Source organism: Oncorhynchus clarkii, chromosome 9 (genome assembly GCF_045791955.1).
Source record: "Oncorhynchus clarkii lewisi isolate Uvic-CL-2024 chromosome 9, UVic_Ocla_1.0, whole genome shotgun sequence".
In the NCBI taxonomy this organism is placed as follows: domain Eukaryota; kingdom Metazoa; phylum Chordata; class Actinopteri; order Salmoniformes; family Salmonidae; genus Oncorhynchus; species Oncorhynchus clarkii.
Window position 1 is genome coordinate 68159666 of NC_092155.1, and position 19886 is coordinate 68179551.

Consider the following 19886-nt stretch of genomic DNA (forward strand, 5'->3'; position numbering starts at 1 on the left):
CCCTGGTTTTAATCATTCCTCTCAGAAAGGCCTCACCCTCATCACTCACCAGGTCCAGATCTATGAGCACGCACACGCAAACACACACACACACAAACACACACCATGTCCAGGGTGGTCTTCTCCAGGATCTCCACCATATTCTCCAGCCTGGTGTTGGAGGTGAAGAGGAAATCATCATCCACCCACAGCACATACTTGGTGGTCACCTGAGAGACAGCCAGATTCCTCCCTGCAAACCAACCCTGCACAGAGGTGGACAGACAGGACAAAGACTTAATTACCAATTTGGCAATAGCCGAACGTTTGATAGCCAAGGTGTTCTTAAATCCTGGACATGGAGACCCTCAGAGTACCAGGAGGGAATCACAAGTAAATGAAATACTGGGCTGGAACAAAAGGACAACTTGTGGGTCCCCCAAGACCAGAACTGAGAGATTGCTGTGATGAAACAGGAGCTACACTTCCCAAAATAAAGTTAGCTTACCTTCCCAAACGGCATAATGTAATGTTCAATGTATGGACCCATCACTGGCTGGGGGTGCTCGTTGTCATCTGCTATCACTATGGCGACAGTGGGATAGAACTCCCGTATGCTGTCAATCAGATCCTGCAGTTTGTCATAACGCAGAAATGTCTTGGTAGCTATGGTGACAAGTGAGCTTATGTTGTATTCTGAGGAAAAAGGAAAGGCGTGTTTGTACCCAATTATGAATATTCATACTTATACTTATCTTCAGTTATTTTCATAATACAGAAATCATCCCCCATATGATGCAAAATGCATAATTGTTTTATTTAACTAGGCAAGTCAGTTAAGAACAAATTATTATTTACAATGACGGCCTACCCCAACCAAACCCTAACCTGGACAATGCTGGGCCAATTGTGCGCCGCCCTATGGAACTCCCAATCACGGCTGGTTATGATACAGCCTTGCACCAAGGTTTGTAGTGACGCCTATAGCACTGAGATGCAGTGCCTTAGACCGCAGCGCCACTCGGGATACCTACGTGATGACGTCTATATTTTGAAAGTTACATATCTTGAAAACTTGATTGCTGACAAGCAAAACATTTTGGGACTATGTCAACAATGGACTAATAAAACAAAAACCAAAAGATCGTTTTGGGGTGGAATTGTCCTATAAGTACTTTCATGTAATAGATTTCCCATCAAATGGGCCAAAATAGCTTATTTAGCAACAACAACAAAAATTCTCAAGCAAGAATTTTGCTAGGACTGTGAGTGGTCTGAGTGGGGAGAGCAAAACTGAACACTAGCTGTCATTGGTAGAAAGATTTGGAACTCTTTTAACCAGTTCACAGCATGGTGATGTCACCATGGAAAGCAGGTCCTGTGTAGATTGCATTTTCAACCAGCAACTATCAAGAAATAAGACTGATCACATTTGTTAACACTTTCATCAGCTGTTATACAATTTGATACAAAACACAGGAAAAACTGAATTTTGACTTCACTGGGCCTTGAACAACATTGCAACATTTAGGACCTTGGATCCCTGCGATAACTGTACAGATACAAATAACTATACAGTGGTCAAATGCCAAATGAACAACCCATACAGTACATACCTCCAGTGTAACCTGAGTGATAGAGCTTGGGAATAACAGCATGTCCAACCTTTATGGTAAAAACGGACTGGTGTCCATCAGTCTCAAACTGCACTGCAATAGAGCAGAGAAACATATTTCATCACTCTAATATCTCAAGTGTATCACATTACAGTATAGTTCATTTGATTAAATATAATCAAATGAACAAAACAAAAATGTACTTCACTTCACATTCAATACCTAATGGTCAATAAGAGATCAAGCTTGTTTAACAGTAGGTCTACAGATACTTGTTATTTTTATAACATCCACGTTAACATATGGAAATGAATAGTGACAACACAGTTATTGTTGTACACAACACAGTTATTGTTGTACACAACACAGTTATTGTTGTACACAACACAGTTATTGTTGTACACAAAACACTGCTTCCTCTAGTCTGCCTCTGTGCTAACATCTCTTTCCCCAAACAGCTAAACTCTCTTAGAATCGCTCTCTACACTCAAAGTCTCGTTCAGCAAACAAGCTGTAATCTATAGTCTACCACACCTACATTGCAACATGGAATGTCAAATACCACACCAACTGCTTTTTCTGCAGTTGCGGAATGATCTCTTCCCTAATCACGGACTGTGTAATTCTAGTGAAGGCTAGTTGTGTGCCCCTTCCAGGGAATAATAGACAGGTTCATAAAGAATTTGAGACATGCAGGAAATGATGCGTTGCGTTTCTATCTCTGTGTTGTCCTACTGAAGTGACAAGTGACAAGGAGTGGAATGACAGGGAGTGGCATGATCATGGGGAATTGGGTGGCGGGAGTTGAGAACGGAACAAAAGACACATTTCTGTTGTTTGCTGTTACTAAATGGACAATAAAGTTGTATTGTATAGTATGGCATACAGCTCCTGTACAGCTGCAGGCACTAAAAAGTTAGTATTCAAAACCCTGTATTGCAGTATCAGAACTCAGGACTAGACACACACAGAGGGGCTGACCAACCTGTGTCAGCCGTCCTAGGGTGGAACAAGGTGTTGGTGTAGGTGACAAACTGTAGCTGTCTGTTCAGAGTGGAGAGGAGTCTACTGGACAAAGTCATGTGCATCACTCCCTGTCCTCTAATGGAGACCCCGTCTACGGTGGCTAACACATCAAATGTCCCCAGGGTAGCAGTCAGATTCACCTAAAGGACATGATAGAGAGGATTCAGTTTAATTCAAATAACTAGTCTGCTTGTGGCAATTACAATGGTCACAAAATGACTGTAGATCACTTTATGTTAAACATGAATCAACATTTTATATTTTAGCAGACACTCTTGTTCAGAGCGACTTATAGGTTAAGTGCCTTGCTCAAGGGTACATAGACAAATGGTTCAACTCCCTGAGCCGACAAGGTGAACAAACAACCTTTCGGTTACTGGCTAAACGCTCTAACCGCTAGATTACCTGCCACTACAACAAACATATACTGAAACAAACACATAAACGCAACATGTAAAGTGTTGGTCCCGTGTTGCATGAGCTGAAATGAAAGATCACAGAAATGTTCCATATGCACAAAGTTTCATTTTATCGATGTAAATTTGAATGCACAGAGATAGCGTGACGATATCCTGAGGCACATTGTCGTGCCATTCTCACCTCATGTTTCAGCATGGTAATGCACGGCCACATGTAGAAAAGATCTGTATACAAGTCGTGGAAGCTGAAAATGTCCCAGTTCTTCATTGGCCTAAATACTTACCAGACATGATGGTACCTATTGAGCACGTTTGGGATGCTCTGGGTCAACATGTACGACAGCATGTTCCAGTTCCCGCCAATATTCAGCAACTTCGCACAGACATTGAAGAGAAGTGGGACAACATTCCGCAGGCCACAATCAACAGATTGATCAACTCTATGTAAAGGAGAAGTGTCGTGCTGCAAGAGGCAAATTGTTTCCAATTTCATGAAACTAGGCACACGTCGCAAGTCCCGATTTTACAGGAGAGACATTTGAACGTTTATTTTTTATCAAAATGCATTTTTTTGGCAGAAATGTGTATTTATTTTTGATTTATTAACCTTTATTTAACCAGGAAGGGCTCATTGAGATTAGAATCTCTTTTTCAAGAGCACCCTGGCCAAATTAGGCAGCACCAAGTCATTACAAAAAAATGACAGACAGTCAACATGAAAAACTACAAGTAATCTAGGAAAAACCATTGAATTCACAAGAGTATAAAACAGCAACATTGACAGATCAGGGAATCAGCCTCAAAATCCTTCATCAGAGATTTAAAAACACCAATCGGGACAAGTTCTTCCAGTTTAAAAGTATTTTGTAAGGCGATCCAAGACGATGGCGCAGAGTACATAAAAGCCCTTTTACCGAATTCAGTTTGGACATTTGAAATAGTTAGCAGGATAAAGTCCAGTGAACGAAGAGAGTACCCACCACATTTCTAAACAATAAAAATGCACAGATAAAAAGGTAGTAAACCCAAAATGTAAATAAAAGTATACCAGTGACTGAGCCTACGAGTAACTAGAGAAGGCCAGCCAACCCTGGTACACAAAGTGCAGTGGTGCGTAAGGGTTTTGAAGTTTAAAATAAATCTCAAAGTGCCATGGTAAAGAGTGTCAATTGATCTCAAACACTGAGCTGAAGCATTCATATATAAAATATCCCCATAGTCTAGTAAAAGCATACATGTAGCTGATACTAGCCTCCTTCTGGCTTCGAAAGAAAAACAGGCCTTATTCCTAAAATAAAATCCCAATTTCAGCTTCAATTTTTTTGTAAGTTGTTGAATATGCAATTTAAAAGAGAGGCCGTCATCAATTAAAATTCCAATAAATTTATATGAGGTTACAACCTCAATCTCCTTGCCCTGACAGGTAGTAATAGGTGAAAGGTTCAGAGGTATATTTCTTGCATTAGAAAACACCATTAGTTTAGTTTTGTCAGTATTGAGGATAAGCTTCAATTGACACAAGGTATGTTGAACAGTATAAAAAGCAGTTTGCATGTTCTGGAAAGCTTTTGTAAGAGACGAGGCACAACAGTAAATAACAATATCATCAGGATAAAAATGAAGTTGTGCATTTTGGACCTTTTTGTCTAAATCGTTTATATAAATAGTGAATAAGAGAGGACCAAGTACAGAGCCTTGGGGCACACCATTCAAGACAGACAATTTAACAGACATAAGCCCATCAAATTGAGTGCACTGAGTTCTATCAGACAGATAGTTAGCAAACCATGCCTTCTGGAACATGTGAAGTTTCATGTGCCTTAATAACAAACTTGTATGCCATCTGAAAATACAAATAATATTGTTCAATTACAAGCCTTATTGGTTAAGTCACAGAAAAAGCCAGCAACCTTCCCGCTAGCCATGATTGGCTGAGATAATGAGTGGGCTAGATATGCCGAGAGAGGAGTTCAGATTGGTCTGCCATAAAGAAGGCTTCTGTCTATTTGAGTTGGTCAGTCTGTGTTAGTAATCCTGTAGAACACAGCTTTTTTTAAATGTATAGTGTAGTGGAGCTGCATAAGTGTTGCTCTGCACTTTCTGGAGGATCGAAATCAGTGGAATTAGAGTTTGATAGCTAAAGAGATGGAGAAAACACCTGTCTCCGGATTACATCTTCAAACTAAAAGCATCAGTGGCATGGCATCCGTGACAGGGAGACGAGTCCATCATGCATGCATGTAAGATAGTCTAGCTAGCTACATTTTCAGATATTGCACATTTCTAATTGTGGCAGAAAGTTGTTTCATTTCAAGCTAACTGGCTCCCTAGCTAACGTTATGTGTATGACATTATTATTCGTATCCCATAACCGTTTGCTTGGCTAGTTAGAGCCTAATGTTAGCTAGTTAACATTGAACCTGGTTGGTTAGCTCCCAGCAGATTCATGCAGGGTAGTAACGACATGATTTGGCACTATGTTCCTTGTTGTTTAACTAGCTAACGTTAGCTGGCTGGCTCATTAGCTAACATTACGTGACGTGTATGATCTTAAATGTTGTTTACCTAGCTAGGTTCATTGTTTACCTAGCTAGCTAGCTACATGTCTTAACCAGTTAAATGTTAGGGGGCGCTATTTAAATTTTTGGATGAAAAACGTTCCCGTTTTAAACAAGATATTTTGTCACGAAAAGATGCTCGAGAATGCATATAATTGACAGCTTTGGAAAGAAAACACTCTGACGTTTCCAAAACTGCAAAGATATTGTCTGTGAGTGCCACAGAACTGATGTTACAGGCGAAACCCAGATAAAAATCCAACCAGGAAGTGCCGCATTTTTTGAAACCGCCTCATGCCAATGACTTATATGGCTGTGAATGAGCTACGAATTAGCTTACGTTTTCCACGTATTCCCCAAGATGTCTACAGCATCGTGATGTCTTTTTACGCATTTCCATTGAAGAATAGCCGTAAGGGACCATATTTAGCAAGTGGTCACATCAAATCAAATCAAATTTATTTATTTATATAGCCCTTCGTACATCAGCTGATATCTCAAAGTGCTGTACAGAAACCCAGCCTAAAACCCCAAACAGCAAGCAATGCAGGTGTAGAAGCACGGTGGCTAGGAAAAACTCCCTAGAAAGGCCAAAACACATGGTGTCTCCCGCAGAAAATCTTGCGTAAAATACTGAGGTAACCATTTTTCCAATCGCTTCTTATGAGAAACCAATTGCCTCGACGGATATATTATCGAATATATATGTTAAAAACACCTTGAGGATTGATCCTAAACAACGTTTGCCGTGTTTCTGTCGATATTATGTAGCTAATTTTGAAAAAAGTTTGGCGTTGTAGTGGTAGCATTTTCCGGTCGATTTCTCAGCCAAGCATGATGAACAAACGGGAGCTATTTCGCCTTCAAAAATAATATTTTTGGAAAAAATGAACATTTGCTATCTAACTGGGAGTCTCCTGAGTGAAAACATCTGAAGTTCTTCAAAGGTAAATGATTTAATTTGGTTGCTTTTCTTATTTTCGTGAAAATGTTGCCTGCTGCCAGCAGAGCCTAGCATAGCATTATGCCACGATAAACTTACACAAATGCTTGTCTAGCGTTGGCTGTAACGCATATTTTGAAAATCTGAGATGACAGTGTGATTAACAAAAGGCTAAGCTTGTGTTTGAATATATTAATTTGCGATTTTCATGAATAGGAAAAGTTTCTAGTGATTGCTAGTCGCAAGAAGTTAAGATAAAGTGTACAACACCTGTTGAATATGGCCAGTGTCAATAAACGTTGGCAAAAAAGCATAATGAAATTGTTGGCAGCAGAGCTGCTTAAGCTTCCGAGAGCAAAACGTAATGAGTGGGGCTAGAGCTTAATAGGGTATGAACATAGAAGAGCTCTTCACTAGATACCAAAACATCCAAAGGCCATTTTCTCAAAAGTGAGTTCACAAGTTCATCAACTTTCAAAGCAGAATTACTTTCCCATTGTTCCTTAAACATGGAGTGCATGATATACCATTTTGTAGCTCTGAGTCACAGAGGACCATATCCAGGTGGTGAGTCACAATTGTGGTTTGATCAGATATGGACTGGTTTTCTGTTCCACACGCCCTACCTTTTTTTCAAGGTATCTGTGACTAACTGATGCATACAGTGCCTTGCGAAAGTATTCGGCCCCCTTGAACTTTGCAACCTTTTGCCACATTTCAGGCTTCAAACATAAAGAGATAAAACTGTATTTTTTTGTGAAGAATCAACAACAAGTGGGACACAATCATGAAGTGGAACGACATTTATTGGATATTTCAAACTTTTTTAACAAATCAAAAACTGAAAAATTGGGCGTGCAAAATTATTCAGCCCCTTTACTTTCAGTGCAGAAAACTCTCTCCAGAAGACTTATAGGTTAAGTGCCTTGCTCAAGGGTACATAGACAAATGGTTCAACTCCCTGAGCCGACAAGGTGAACAAACAACCTTTCGGTTACTGGCTAAACGCTCTAACCGCTAGATTACCTGCCACTACAACAAACATATACTGAAACAAACACATAAACGCAACATGTAAAGTGTTGGTCCCGTGTTGCATGAGCTGAAATGAAAGATCACAGAAATGTTCCATATGCACAAAGTTTCATTTTATCGATGTAAATTTGAATGCACAGAGATAGCGTGACGATTTCCTGAGGCACATTGTCGTGCCATTCTCACCTCATGTTTCAGCATGGTAATGCACGGCCACATGTAGAAAAGATCTGTATACAAGTCGTGGAAGCTGAAAATGTCCCAGTTCTTCATTGGCCTAAATACTTACCAGACATGATGGTACCTATTGAGCACGTTTGGGATGCTCTGGGTCAACATGTACGACAGCATGTTCCAGTTCCCGCCAATATTCAGCAACTTCGCACAGACATTGAAGAGAAGTGGGACAACATTCCGCAGGCCACAATCAACAGATTGATCAACTCTATGTAAAGGAGAAGTGTCGTGCTGCAAGAGGCAAATTGTTTCCAATTTCATGAAACTAGGCACACGTCGCAAGTCCCGATTTTACAGGAGAGACATTTGAACGTTTATTTTTTATCAAAATGCATTTTTTTGGCAGAAATGTGTATTTATTTTTGATTTATTAACCTTTATTTAACCAGGAAGGGCTCATTGAGATTAGAATCTCTTTTTCAAGAGCACCCTGGCCAAATTAGGCAGCACCAAGTCATTACAAAAAAATGACAGACAGTCAACATGAAAAACTACAAGTAATCTAGGAAAAACCATTGAATTCACAAGAGTATAAAACAGCAACATTGACAGATCAGGGAATCAGCCTCAAAATCCTTCATCAGAGATTTAAAAACACCAATCGGGACAAGTTCTTCCAGTTTAAAAGTATTTTGTAAGGCGATCCAAGACGATGGCGCAGAGTACATAAAAGCCCTTTTACCGAATTCAGTTTGGACATTTGAAATAGTTAGCAGGATAAAGTCCAGTGAACGAAGAGAGTACCCACCACATTTCTAAACAATAAAAATGCACAGATAAAAAGGTAGTAAACCCAAAATGTAAATAAAAGTATACCAGTGACTGAGCCTACGAGTAACTAGAGAAGGCCAGCCAACCCTGGTACACAAAGTGCAGTGGTGCGTAAGGGTTTTGAAGTTTAAAATAAATCTCAAAGTGCCATGGTAAAGAGTGTCAATTGATCTCAAACACTGAGCTGAAGCATTCATATATAAAATATCCCCATAGTCTAGTAAAAGCATACATGTAGCTGATACTAGCCTCCTTCTGGCTTCGAAAGAAAAACAGGCCTTATTCCTAAAATAAAATCCCAATTTCAGCTTCAATTTTTTTGTAAGTTGTTGAATATGCAATTTAAAAGAGAGGCCGTCATCAATTAAAATTCCAATAAATTTATATGAGGTTACAACCTCAATCTCCTTGCCCTGACAGGTAGTAATAGGTGAAAGGTTCAGAGGTATATTTCTTGCATTAGAAAACACCATTAGTTTAGTTTTGTCAGTATTGAGGATAAGCTTCAATTGACACAAGGTATGTTGAACAGTATAAAAAGCAGTTTGCATGTTCTGGAAAGCTTTTGTAAGAGACGAGGCACAACAGTAAATAACAATATCATCAGGATAAAAATGAAGTTGTGCATTTTGGACCTTTTTGTCTAAATCGTTTATATAAATAGTGAATAAGAGAGGACCAAGTACAGAGCCTTGGGGCACACCATTCAAGACAGACAATTTAACAGACATAAGCCCATCAAATTGAGTGCACTGAGTTCTATCAGACAGATAGTTAGCAAACCATGCCTTCTGGAACATGTGAAGTTTCATGTGCCTTAATAACAAACTTGTATGCCATCTGAAAATACAAATAATATTGTTCAATTACAAGCCTTATTGGTTAAGTCACAGAAAAAGCCAGCAACCTTCCCGCTAGCCATGATTGGCTGAGATAATGAGTGGGCTAGATATGCCGAGAGAGGAGTTCAGATTGGTCTGCCATAAAGAAGGCTTCTGTCTATTTGAGTTGGTCAGTCTGTGTTAGTAATCCTGTAGAACACAGCTTTTTTTAAATGTATAGTGTAGTGGAGCTGCATAAGTGTTGCTCTGCACTTTCTGGAGGATCGAAATCAGTGGAATTAGAGTTTGATAGCTAAAGAGATGGAGAAAACACCTGTCTCCGGATTACATCTTCAAACTAAAAGCATCAGTGGCATGGCATCCGTGACAGGGAGACGAGTCCATCATGCATGCATGTAAGATAGTCTAGCTAGCTACATTTTCAGATATTGCACATTTCTAATTGTGGCAGAAAGTTGTTTCATTTCAAGCTAACTGGCTCCCTAGCTAACGTTATGTGTATGACATTATTATTCGTATCCCATAACCGTTTGCTTGGCTAGTTAGAGCCTAATGTTAGCTAGTTAACATTGAACCTGGTTGGTTAGCTCCCAGCAGATTCATGCAGGGTAGTAACGACATGATTTGGCACTATGTTCCTTGTTGTTTAACTAGCTAACGTTAGCTGGCTGGCTCATTAGCTAACATTACGTGACGTGTATGATCTTAAATGTTGTTTACCTAGCTAGGTTCATTGTTTACCTAGCTAGCTAGCTACATGTCTTAACCAGTTAAATGTTAGGGGGCGCTATTTAAATTTTTGGATGAAAAACGTTCCCGTTTTAAACAAGATATTTTGTCACGAAAAGATGCTCGAGAATGCATATAATTGACAGCTTTGGAAAGAAAACACTCTGACGTTTCCAAAACTGCAAAGATATTGTCTGTGAGTGCCACAGAACTGATGTTACAGGCGAAACCCAGATAAAAATCCAACCAGGAAGTGCCGCATTTTTTGAAACCGCCTCATGCCAATGACTTATATGGCTGTGAATGAGCTACGAATTAGCTTACGTTTTCCACGTATTCCCCAAGATGTCTACAGCATCGTGACGTCTTTTTACGCATTTCCATTGAAGAATAGCCGTAAGGGACCATATTTAGCAAGTGGTCACATCAAATCAAATCAAATTTATTTATTTATATAGCCCTTCGTACATCAGCTGATATCTCAAAGTGCTGTACAGAAACCCAGCCTAAAACCCCAAACAGCAAGCAATGCAGGTGTAGAAGCACGGTGGCTAGGAAAAACTCCCTAGAAAGGCCAAAACACATGGTGTCTCCCGCAGAAAATCTTGCGTAAAATACTGAGGTAACCATTTTTCCAATCGCTTCTTATGAGAAACCAATTGCCTCGACGGATATATTATCGAATATATATGTTAAAAACACCTTGAGGATTGATCCTAAACAACATTTGCCGTGTTTCTGTCGATATTATGTAGCTAATTTTGAAAAAAGTTTGGCGTTGTAGTGGTAGCATTTTCCGGTCGATTTCTCAGCCAAGCATGATGAACAAACGGGAGCTATTTCGCCTTCAAAAATAATATTTTTGGAAAAAATGAACATTTGCTATCTAACTGGGAGTCTCCTGAGTGAAAACATCTGAAGTTCTTCAAAGGTAAATGATTTAATTTGGTTGCTTTTCTTATTTTCGTGAAAATGTTGCCTGCTGCCAGCAGAACCTAGCATAGCATTATGCCATGATAAACTTACACTAGCGTTGGCTGTAACGCATATTTTGAAAATCTGAGATGACAGTGTGATTAACAAAAGGCTAAGCTTGTGTTTGAATATATTAATTTGCGATTTTCATGAATAGGAAAAGTTTCTAGGGGTATGTATGTCCACTGCGTTATGCTAATTCGTTTGAGGCTATGATTACGCTCCCGGGTCCCGGGATTGCTAGTCGCAAGAAGTTAAGATAAAGTGTACAACACCTGTTGAATATGGCCAGTGTCAATAAACGTTGGCAAAAAAGCATAATGAAATTGTTGGCAGCAGAGCTGCTTAAGCTTCCGAGAGCAAAACGTAATGAGTGGGGCTAGAGCTTAATAGGGTATGAACATAGAAGAGCTCTTCACTAGATACCAAAACATCCAAAGGCCATTTTCTCAAAAGTGAGTTCACAAGTTCATCAACTTTCAAAGCAGAATTACTTTCCCATTGTTCCTTAAACATGGAGTGCATGATATACCATTTTGTAGCTCTGAGTCACAGAGGACCATATCCAGGTGGTGAGTCACAATTGTGGTTTGATCAGATATGGACTGGTTTTCTGTTCCACGCGCCCTACCTTTTTTTCAAGGTATCTGTGACTAACTGATGCATACATGCCTTGCGAAAGTATTCGGCCCCCTTGAACTTTGCGACCTTTTGCCACATTTCAGGCTTCAAACATAAAGAGATAAAACTGTATTTTTTTGTGAAGAATCAACAACAAGTGGGACACAATCATGAAGTGGAACGACATTTATTGGATATTTCAAACTTTTTTAACAAATCAAAAACTGAAAAATTGGGCGTGCAAAATTATTCAGCCCCTTTACTTTCAGTGCAGAAAACTCTCTCCAGAAGTTCAGTGAGGATCTCTGAATGATCCAATGTTGACCTAAATGACTAATGATGATAAATACAATCCACCTGTGTGTAATCAAGTCTCCGTATAAATGCACCTACACTGTGATAGTCTCAGAGGTCCGTTAAAAGCGCAGAGAGCATCATGAAGAACAAGGAACACACCAGGCAGGTCCGAGATACTGTTGTGAAGAAGTTTAAAGCCGGATTTGGATACAAAAATATTTCCCAAGCTTTAAACATCCCAAGGAGCACTGTGCAAGCGATAATATTGAAATGGAAGGAGTATCAGACCACTGCAAATCTTTCAAGACCTGGCCGTCCCTCTAAACTTTCAGCTCATACAAGGAGAAGACTGATCAGAGATGCAGCCAAGAGGCCCATGATCACTCTGGATGAACTGCAGAGATCTACAGCTGAGGTGGGAGACTCTGTCCATAGGACAACAATCAGTCGTATATTGCACAAATCTGGCCTTTATGGAAGAGTGGCAAGAAGAAAGCCATTTCTTAAAGATATCCAAAAAAAGCGTTGTTTAAAGTTTGCCACAAGCCACCTGGGAGACACACCAAACGTGTGCAAGAAGGTGCTCTGGTCAGATGAAACCAAAATTGAACTTTTTGGCAACAATGCAAAACGTTATGTTTGGCGTAAAAGCAACACAGCTCATCACCCTGAACACACCATCCCCACTGTCAAACATGGTGGTGGCAGCATCATGGTTTGGGCCTGCTTTTCTTCAGCAGGGACAGGGAAGATGGTTAAAATTGATGGGAAGATGGATGGAGCCAAATACAGGACCATTCTGGAAGAAAACCTGATGGAGTCTGCAAAAGACCTGAGACTGGGACGGAGATTTGTCTTCCAACAAGACAATGATCCAAAACATAAAGCAAAATCTACAATGGAATGGTTCAAAAATAAACATATCCAGGTGTTAGAATGGCCAAGTCAAAGTCCAGACCTGAATCCAATCGAGAATCTGTGGAAAGAACTGAAAACTGCTGTTCACAAATGCTCTCCATCCAACCTCACTGAGCTCGAGCTGTTTTGCAAGGAGGAATGGTAAAAAATGTCAGTCTCTCGATGTGCAAAACTGATAGAGACATACCCCAAGCGACTTACAGCTGTAATCGCAGCAAAAGGTGGCGCTACAAAGTATTAACTTAAGGGGGCTGAATAATTTTGCACGCCCAATTTTTCAGTTTTTGAATTGTTAAAAAAGTTTGAAATATCCAATAAATGTCGTTCCACTTCATGATTGTGTCCCACTTGTTGTTGATTCTTCACAAAAAAATACAGTTTTATATCTTTATGTTTGAAGCCTGAAATGTGGCAAAAGGTCGCAAAGTTCAAGGGGGCCGAATACTTTCGCAAGGCACTGTATCTGTATTCCCAGTCATGTGAGATCCATAGATTAGGGCCTAATGTATTTATTCAAATTTACTGATTTCCATATATGAACTGTAAGTCTGTGAGATCTTTGTAATTTTTGCATGTTGCGTTTATGTTTTTGTTCAATGTAGTATTATAAATGGAGATAAACTTACTGTATGAAGTTGTCTATGCTTTTCTTTCAGACCCAACCCTTAAAAAAGAGAACAGAATTCCATCTTCAGTCTTAAGGTCAGGTTAGTTTTGTTTTAACGGTTCTACAGTTATGGTTGGGGCAAAGGCGATATTTACAACAAAGCTTCAAAAATCCCTTCTGCCCAGAGTGTAAATCTTTTCAGTGGTCTTACCAGGGATAACGATAGTCTTGAGAGGGCGAACCTCCACCCCCTGGGTAGGGTACTGTAGGGGACTGTTGGCTTCTGCTATAACAAGGAGGTCTGCGGGAGTCTGGTACCTGCAGCCAACATGGAGAGGTTAGCCAGACTAGAAATAAGCTCAAGCTAAAGTATGATGATGTAATGTACTTTTATTTTGTACCTTTATTTTTTAACAGGAAGACATATTGAGACCTAGGTCTCTTTTACAAATGCACCCTGTATACACAACATAAATACACACACACACACACACACACACACACACACACACACACACACACACACACACACACACACACACACACACACACACACACACACACACACACACACACACACACAGAGAACATCAAGTTGAAATGTATTTTGAATTTTGTTCCAGCATTATGGTGATTTAAAACTAAAAGCAGCATTGTAAACACGTCATGTACGTCACATATTTTCAATCGAAGGAGAGAAGGCAAAGAAGGGTGGGCCCATAACTTGAAAACAGTGGGGAGTTGCAGTATATAGTTGCAAGGTGCACAGCAAAGCAAATCATTAAATTACTATGCACTGCAAAGCACAGCACAACACTTCAGTGTACTGTACAGTTACCTCTGCTGGAAGCTGTTGTACTCCTGCTGCCTGCGACTTTTCACCTTAGCCAGCTCTGCCTCCTGGAAGGCTGTGTGGAAGTCATCCTGAGCCCAGACACGGGGGAACAGCACTTGGGCAAAAGGCAGGTCGATGGCAGGCTTCTTATCTGCCTCACACACACACACGTTCAGTGCCAGACGCCTGAATGAGATTAATGAAGAGCGTTGTGCACGGTTGGTAAGAGTATGGGACAAAATAAGTCACTATTAGTGCAATGGAAACCATGCAGGTTGATTTGATTGAGTCGAATCAGGAAGTAGTTCGAAATTTGAAACGCAATGAAGAAAATTGTAATTGGACCTTGAATTTCAGTTTGGCCGAATTCAAATGGAATTTCCAAATGGAATATATACAAAAATATGTCCATTTTATCTAGAGATATCTGTTTTTATATTATTTGCATTGGATACGTCTCAATCTACCACATCCACCGATGTCGCACCTCCGCGTCTGCAATGATTTAGGACACACTTCCAAACCTTGTTTTGTATTGGTTATTTTGTGACTATCATTTTTTGCCATTTATGAATATGTTATACATGTGTTATACCATTTGCCCATTTGCACTCACCCTGCCACACTTTCCTTCAGGACATATGGGATATTGTCATAACTATTCTGGACATTTTGTAGCCTCTCCTTCAGAACGTTCTGTGCCTTGTAGCTCTGACCTGGTCCCACGTCAACAGTGGTGGTGGCCCTTCGAGTCCAGTAGCGGAGGAGGGCGAACAGTAGCAGTGGAGATAAAATGACGAGGTATGTTTTCTTCTGAACGAGGCAGCGCATCATGGACACAGTCAGACAAAGATCGATGTCACTAAAGGACAGATCGGACCAATAAGACACTAGTCAGTCATGTGTTTCAGACCTGGGTTCAAATACATGGGTATTTTATTATTATTTGCTTTTGAAATACTTATTTTCTATTTATTTGAGTCATTTCAAATAATGTGACACAAAACCACTGCTTCTATTGGAAGTATTTGAAAGTATTTTCAAATAACTTCCTATGATGGCCTTCTATTTGAAAATATGTTCAAATAGATTATTTCAAATACCAAAACAGGCCATATGTATTTTCAAATATATGCTAATACTTTAAGTGTATTTCAAAATAAGCCTACATTCCAATATTCAACTACTGTGATTAAAAATATATAATAATAATAATATTTACTTCCTTAGGCTACTATGTTACACTTGTTTCACATGATTTGATATTGGTTTGACATTCAGTTTATTTTTCTTCAAACAGTATATGGGAGATATTGTGAACACGGGCCTTTTTGTGTCTCAAGGTTAGATTTTTAAGATAACATTTTAATTTAGATGTTTTATTTCATCATGTAGAGACTAAAATAACCTTAAACTGTTTTTTCAGCTTTCAAAATGTTTTTATTTTTTATTTTCTAAAGCATTACATGTCTTGATTGAACTGTTTTGCACTGTTTTTGTCCTGTCTCACATCCAGACTTTTGACAATCTTCTATGCATTACACTTACAAAAGTCTTGATAATTACAAAATATTGAATGCACCTGTTTAAAAAAAGAGTCAAATAAATGGAAACTATATACATATTAGATGTGCATAAGCCATTTTCTATTTGATACTTTTTGTACACAAATTAGCATGCTATAATCCCTGCTATTTATGACCAAATACTGTTAAAATGTCATTCCCACTACACATCATTACCACCACATAACGAACTGTAATGCTAAGGACAGAATGTGGTGGTAATGACAAAATGTATTAGTTTATACATTTTTATACATTTTTACTTACCTTAGGACCTGAAAAGACAAACAAATTGAAAAATGAACAGTTATTTGCTAAATAAGACCATTAAATGTTGTATTATGTTCAGGTGATTGAGTGATTTTCATGTCTATTTATGTGACTTACAATGATTAGTGCTGACTTTAATTATTTATTTTAAATGTTTCTATAAGATGCTCCATAAATCAACCAAGGAGAGGACAAGGACATACACTACATACACAAAAGTATGTGGATACCCCTTCAAATTAGTGGATCAAATTAGCGGATTCGGCTATTTCAGCCACACCGTTGCTGGAAGGTGTATAAAATCGAGCACACAGCTATGCAATCTCCATAGACAAACATTGGCAGTAGAATGGTCCACACTGAAGAGCTCAGTGACTTTCAACGTGGCACCGTCATAGGATGCCATCTTTCCAAAGTCAGTTCGTCAAATTTCTGCCCTGCTAAACCTGCCCCGGTCAACTGTAAGTGCTGTTATTGTGAAGTGGAAACGTCGTCTACGAGCAACAACAGCTCATCCACTAAGTGGTAGGCCACACAAGTTCACAGAACGGAACTGCTGAGTGCTGAAGCGTGTAGCGCATAAAAATCATCTGTCCTACATTTCGTAGAGAAGGAATAATGGTCTGGGGCTGTAATTTCAGGATCGGGCCCATTAGTTCTAGTGAAAGGAAATCTTAACGCTACAGCTTACAATTACATTCTAGATGATTCTGTGCTTCCAACTTTGTAGCAACAGTTTTGGGGAAGGCCCTTTACTGTTTCAGCATGACAATACCCCCATGCACAAAGCCAGATCCATACAGAAATGGTTTGTTGAGATCAGTGTGGAAGAACTTGACTGGCCTGCACAGAGCCCTGACCTCAACCCCATTGAACACCTTTGGGATGAATTGGAAGGAATGGTCTGGTCTATATCTTCAATAAAAATTCAACATGTACAGTGCCTTGAGAAAGTATTCAGCCCCCTTGAACTTTGCGACCTTTTGCCACATTTCAGGCTTCAAACATTAAGATATAAAACTGTATTTTTTTGTGAAGAATCAACAACAAGTGGGACACAATCATGAAGTGGAACGACATTTATTGGATATTTCAAACTTTTTTAACAATTCAAAAACTGAAAAATTGGGCGTGCAAAATTATTCAGCCCCCTTAAGTTAATACTTTGTAGCGCCACCTTTTGCTGCGATTACAGCTGTAAGTCGCTTGGGGTATGTCTCTATCAGTTTTGCACATCGAGAGACTGACATTTTTTCCCATTCCTCCTTGCAAAACAGCTCAAGCTCAGTGAGGTTGGATGGAGAGCATTTGTGAACAGCAGTTTTCAGTTCTTTCCACAGATTCTCGATTGGATTCAGGTCTGGACTTTGACTTGGCCATTCTAACACCTGGATATGTTTATTTTTGAACCATTCCATTGTAGATTTTGCTTTATGTTTTGGATCATTGTCTTGTTGGAAGACAAATCTCCGTCCCAGTCTCAGGCCTTTTGCAGACTCCATCAGGTTTTCTTCCAGAATGGTCCTGTATTTGGCTCCATCCATCTTCCCATCAATTTTAACCATCTTCCCTGTCCCTGCTGAAGAAAAGCAGGCCCAAACTATGATGCTGCCACCACCATGTTTGACAGTGGGGATGGTGTGTTCAGCTGTGTTGCTTTTACGCCAAACATAACGTTTTGCATTGTTGCCAAAAAGTTCAATTTTGGTTTCATCTGACCAGAGCACCTTCTTCCACATGTTTGGTGTGTCTCCCAGGTGGCTTGTGGCAAACTTTAAACAACACTTTTTATGGATATCTTTAAGAAATGGCTTTCTTCTTGCCACTCTTCCATAAAGGCCAGATTTGTGCAATATACGACTGATTGTTGTCCTATGGACAGAGTCTCCCACCTCAGCTGTAGATCTCTGCAGTTCATCCAGAGTGATCATGGGCCTCTTGGCTGCATCTCTGATCAGTCTTCTCCTTGTATGAGCTGAAAGTTTAGAGGGACGGCCAGGTCTTGGTAGATTTGCAGTGGTCTGATACTCCTTCCATTTCAATATTATCGCTTGCACAGTGCTCCTTGGGATGTTTAAAGCTTGGGAAATCTTTTTGTATCCAAATCCGGCTTTAAACTTCTTCACAACAGTATCTCGGACCTGCCTGGTGTGTTCCTTGTTCTTCATGATGCTCTCTGCGCTTTTAACGGACCTCTGAGACTATCACAGTGCAGGTGCATTTATACGGAGACTTGATTACACACAGGTGGATTGTATTTATCATCATTAGTCATTTAGGTCAACATTGGATCATTCAGAGATCCTCACTGAACTTCTGGAGAGAGTTTGCTGCACTGAAAGTAAAGGGGCTGAATAATTTTGCACGCCCAATTTTTCAGTTTTTGATTTGTTAAAAAAGTTTGAAATATCCAATAAATGTCGTTCCACTTCATGATTGTGTCCCACTTGTTGTTGATTCTTCACAAAAAAAATACAGTTTTATATCTTTATGTTTGAAGCCTGAAATGTGGCAAAAGGTCGCAAAGTTCAAGGGGGCCGAATACTTTCGCAAGGCACTGTACAACAATGACATTAAAATGTTTATTTTTAAGGTAAAGGTGTATTAAATTACAATTGATATTCATGATTTTTCCCATATGTGAGCGTTATATGCTAGTTCTTGAGATCATTTCTAAAGTAATGTAACGTATTACGATTTTGATGTGGTAAATACATGTTTCTGAGCATCATCAAGGCATTTATGGACATTTAGACATGACAATGATGAATGCATATAATTAAGAAAAATTCGAAATAGTAAAAAAATATATGTTAAATGTTATATAATGTTATATTTCTGTAATTTCCTTTAAAACTAAAAAAGCTAATTTTATGACTTGGTGGTAATGACATTTCCCCTCGGGTATTTGAGGAAACCGATAAAAATCTTGATATTCTTAAATAGTATGGTCTCAGCCACTATTAGATCTTGTTTCCGGACAGAGTAAATAAAATATTCAGATAGATAAAAAGCAGTTTCATTTTCCAAAACATTGAACATCCAAGTCTTTGCAAAATCAACCATACAGAAACAGGATATAGCTAACATTCCACTCCTTGTACTCTTTGTCACATGCCAAAGATGTTTAGCGTGACAGGGGTAGCAAGGAGTGGCATGATAGCTAAACAGACTGGTACCCATACCTATGAGCCGTTCCGGCTCAAGGCTACTTACTTAAATGCTTAAATAGAGCTTAGCCTAAATACTGTTTTACCTGCATGTGCCCACTCTGTTCAGTTAATTTGCTATTTTATTATATTCTGTCTTAGAGCTTGACTGAATAAAGATCTGTGGATTACACATACATTGTCTCCTCAGAAATAATGACACCTGACATTAACGGTCACTAATATTTGTATCAGAAATAAAATGTCACTGGTGTTGTCACTTCTAATGGGAAAGGGTCATCATATTTTACAGGGAATGATAGGACTTGAAAGTACATATATAGTATGACATTGGGAGTGTCAACGTGACATTAAGATTCAAACGAGAGCTGTGCCGTAGGCTATTACAGATAACAAATGTAGTTTGTATCGTGGACTAGAAGAGAGTATGTGCCCAAATAGTATGCACCCAAATATAACACTTGAATAACATT

The 19886-nt window shown here is 39.3% G+C and overlaps 1 protein-coding gene across 5 annotated transcripts in view; it reads right to left on the minus strand.

Moving 5' to 3' along the window:
• LOC139416834 (beta-1,4 N-acetylgalactosaminyltransferase 1-like) overlaps positions 1–19886 on the minus strand; it is a 92380-nt gene that overhangs the window by 71100 nt on the left and 1394 nt on the right. For all 5 annotated transcript variants that reach the window (XR_011635133.1, XM_071165935.1, XM_071165934.1 and 2 more), the window contains exons 2-9: positions 15025–15270; positions 14412–14594; positions 13785–13891; positions 13593–13630; positions 2581–2761; positions 1596–1688; positions 488–675; positions 105–245 (exon numbers count right to left, since the gene is read on the minus strand). Coding sequence is in view for 4 of the 5 variants with exons in the window: in XM_071165935.1 (XP_071022036.1) it covers positions 105–245; positions 488–675; positions 1596–1688; positions 2581–2761; positions 13593–13630; positions 13785–13891; positions 14412–14594; positions 15025–15242 (1149 nt within the window). In the remaining variant the exon portion in view is untranslated. The remainder of the gene's footprint in view (positions 1–104; positions 246–487; positions 676–1595; positions 1689–2580; positions 2762–13592; positions 13631–13784; positions 13892–14411; positions 14595–15024; positions 15271–19886) is intronic.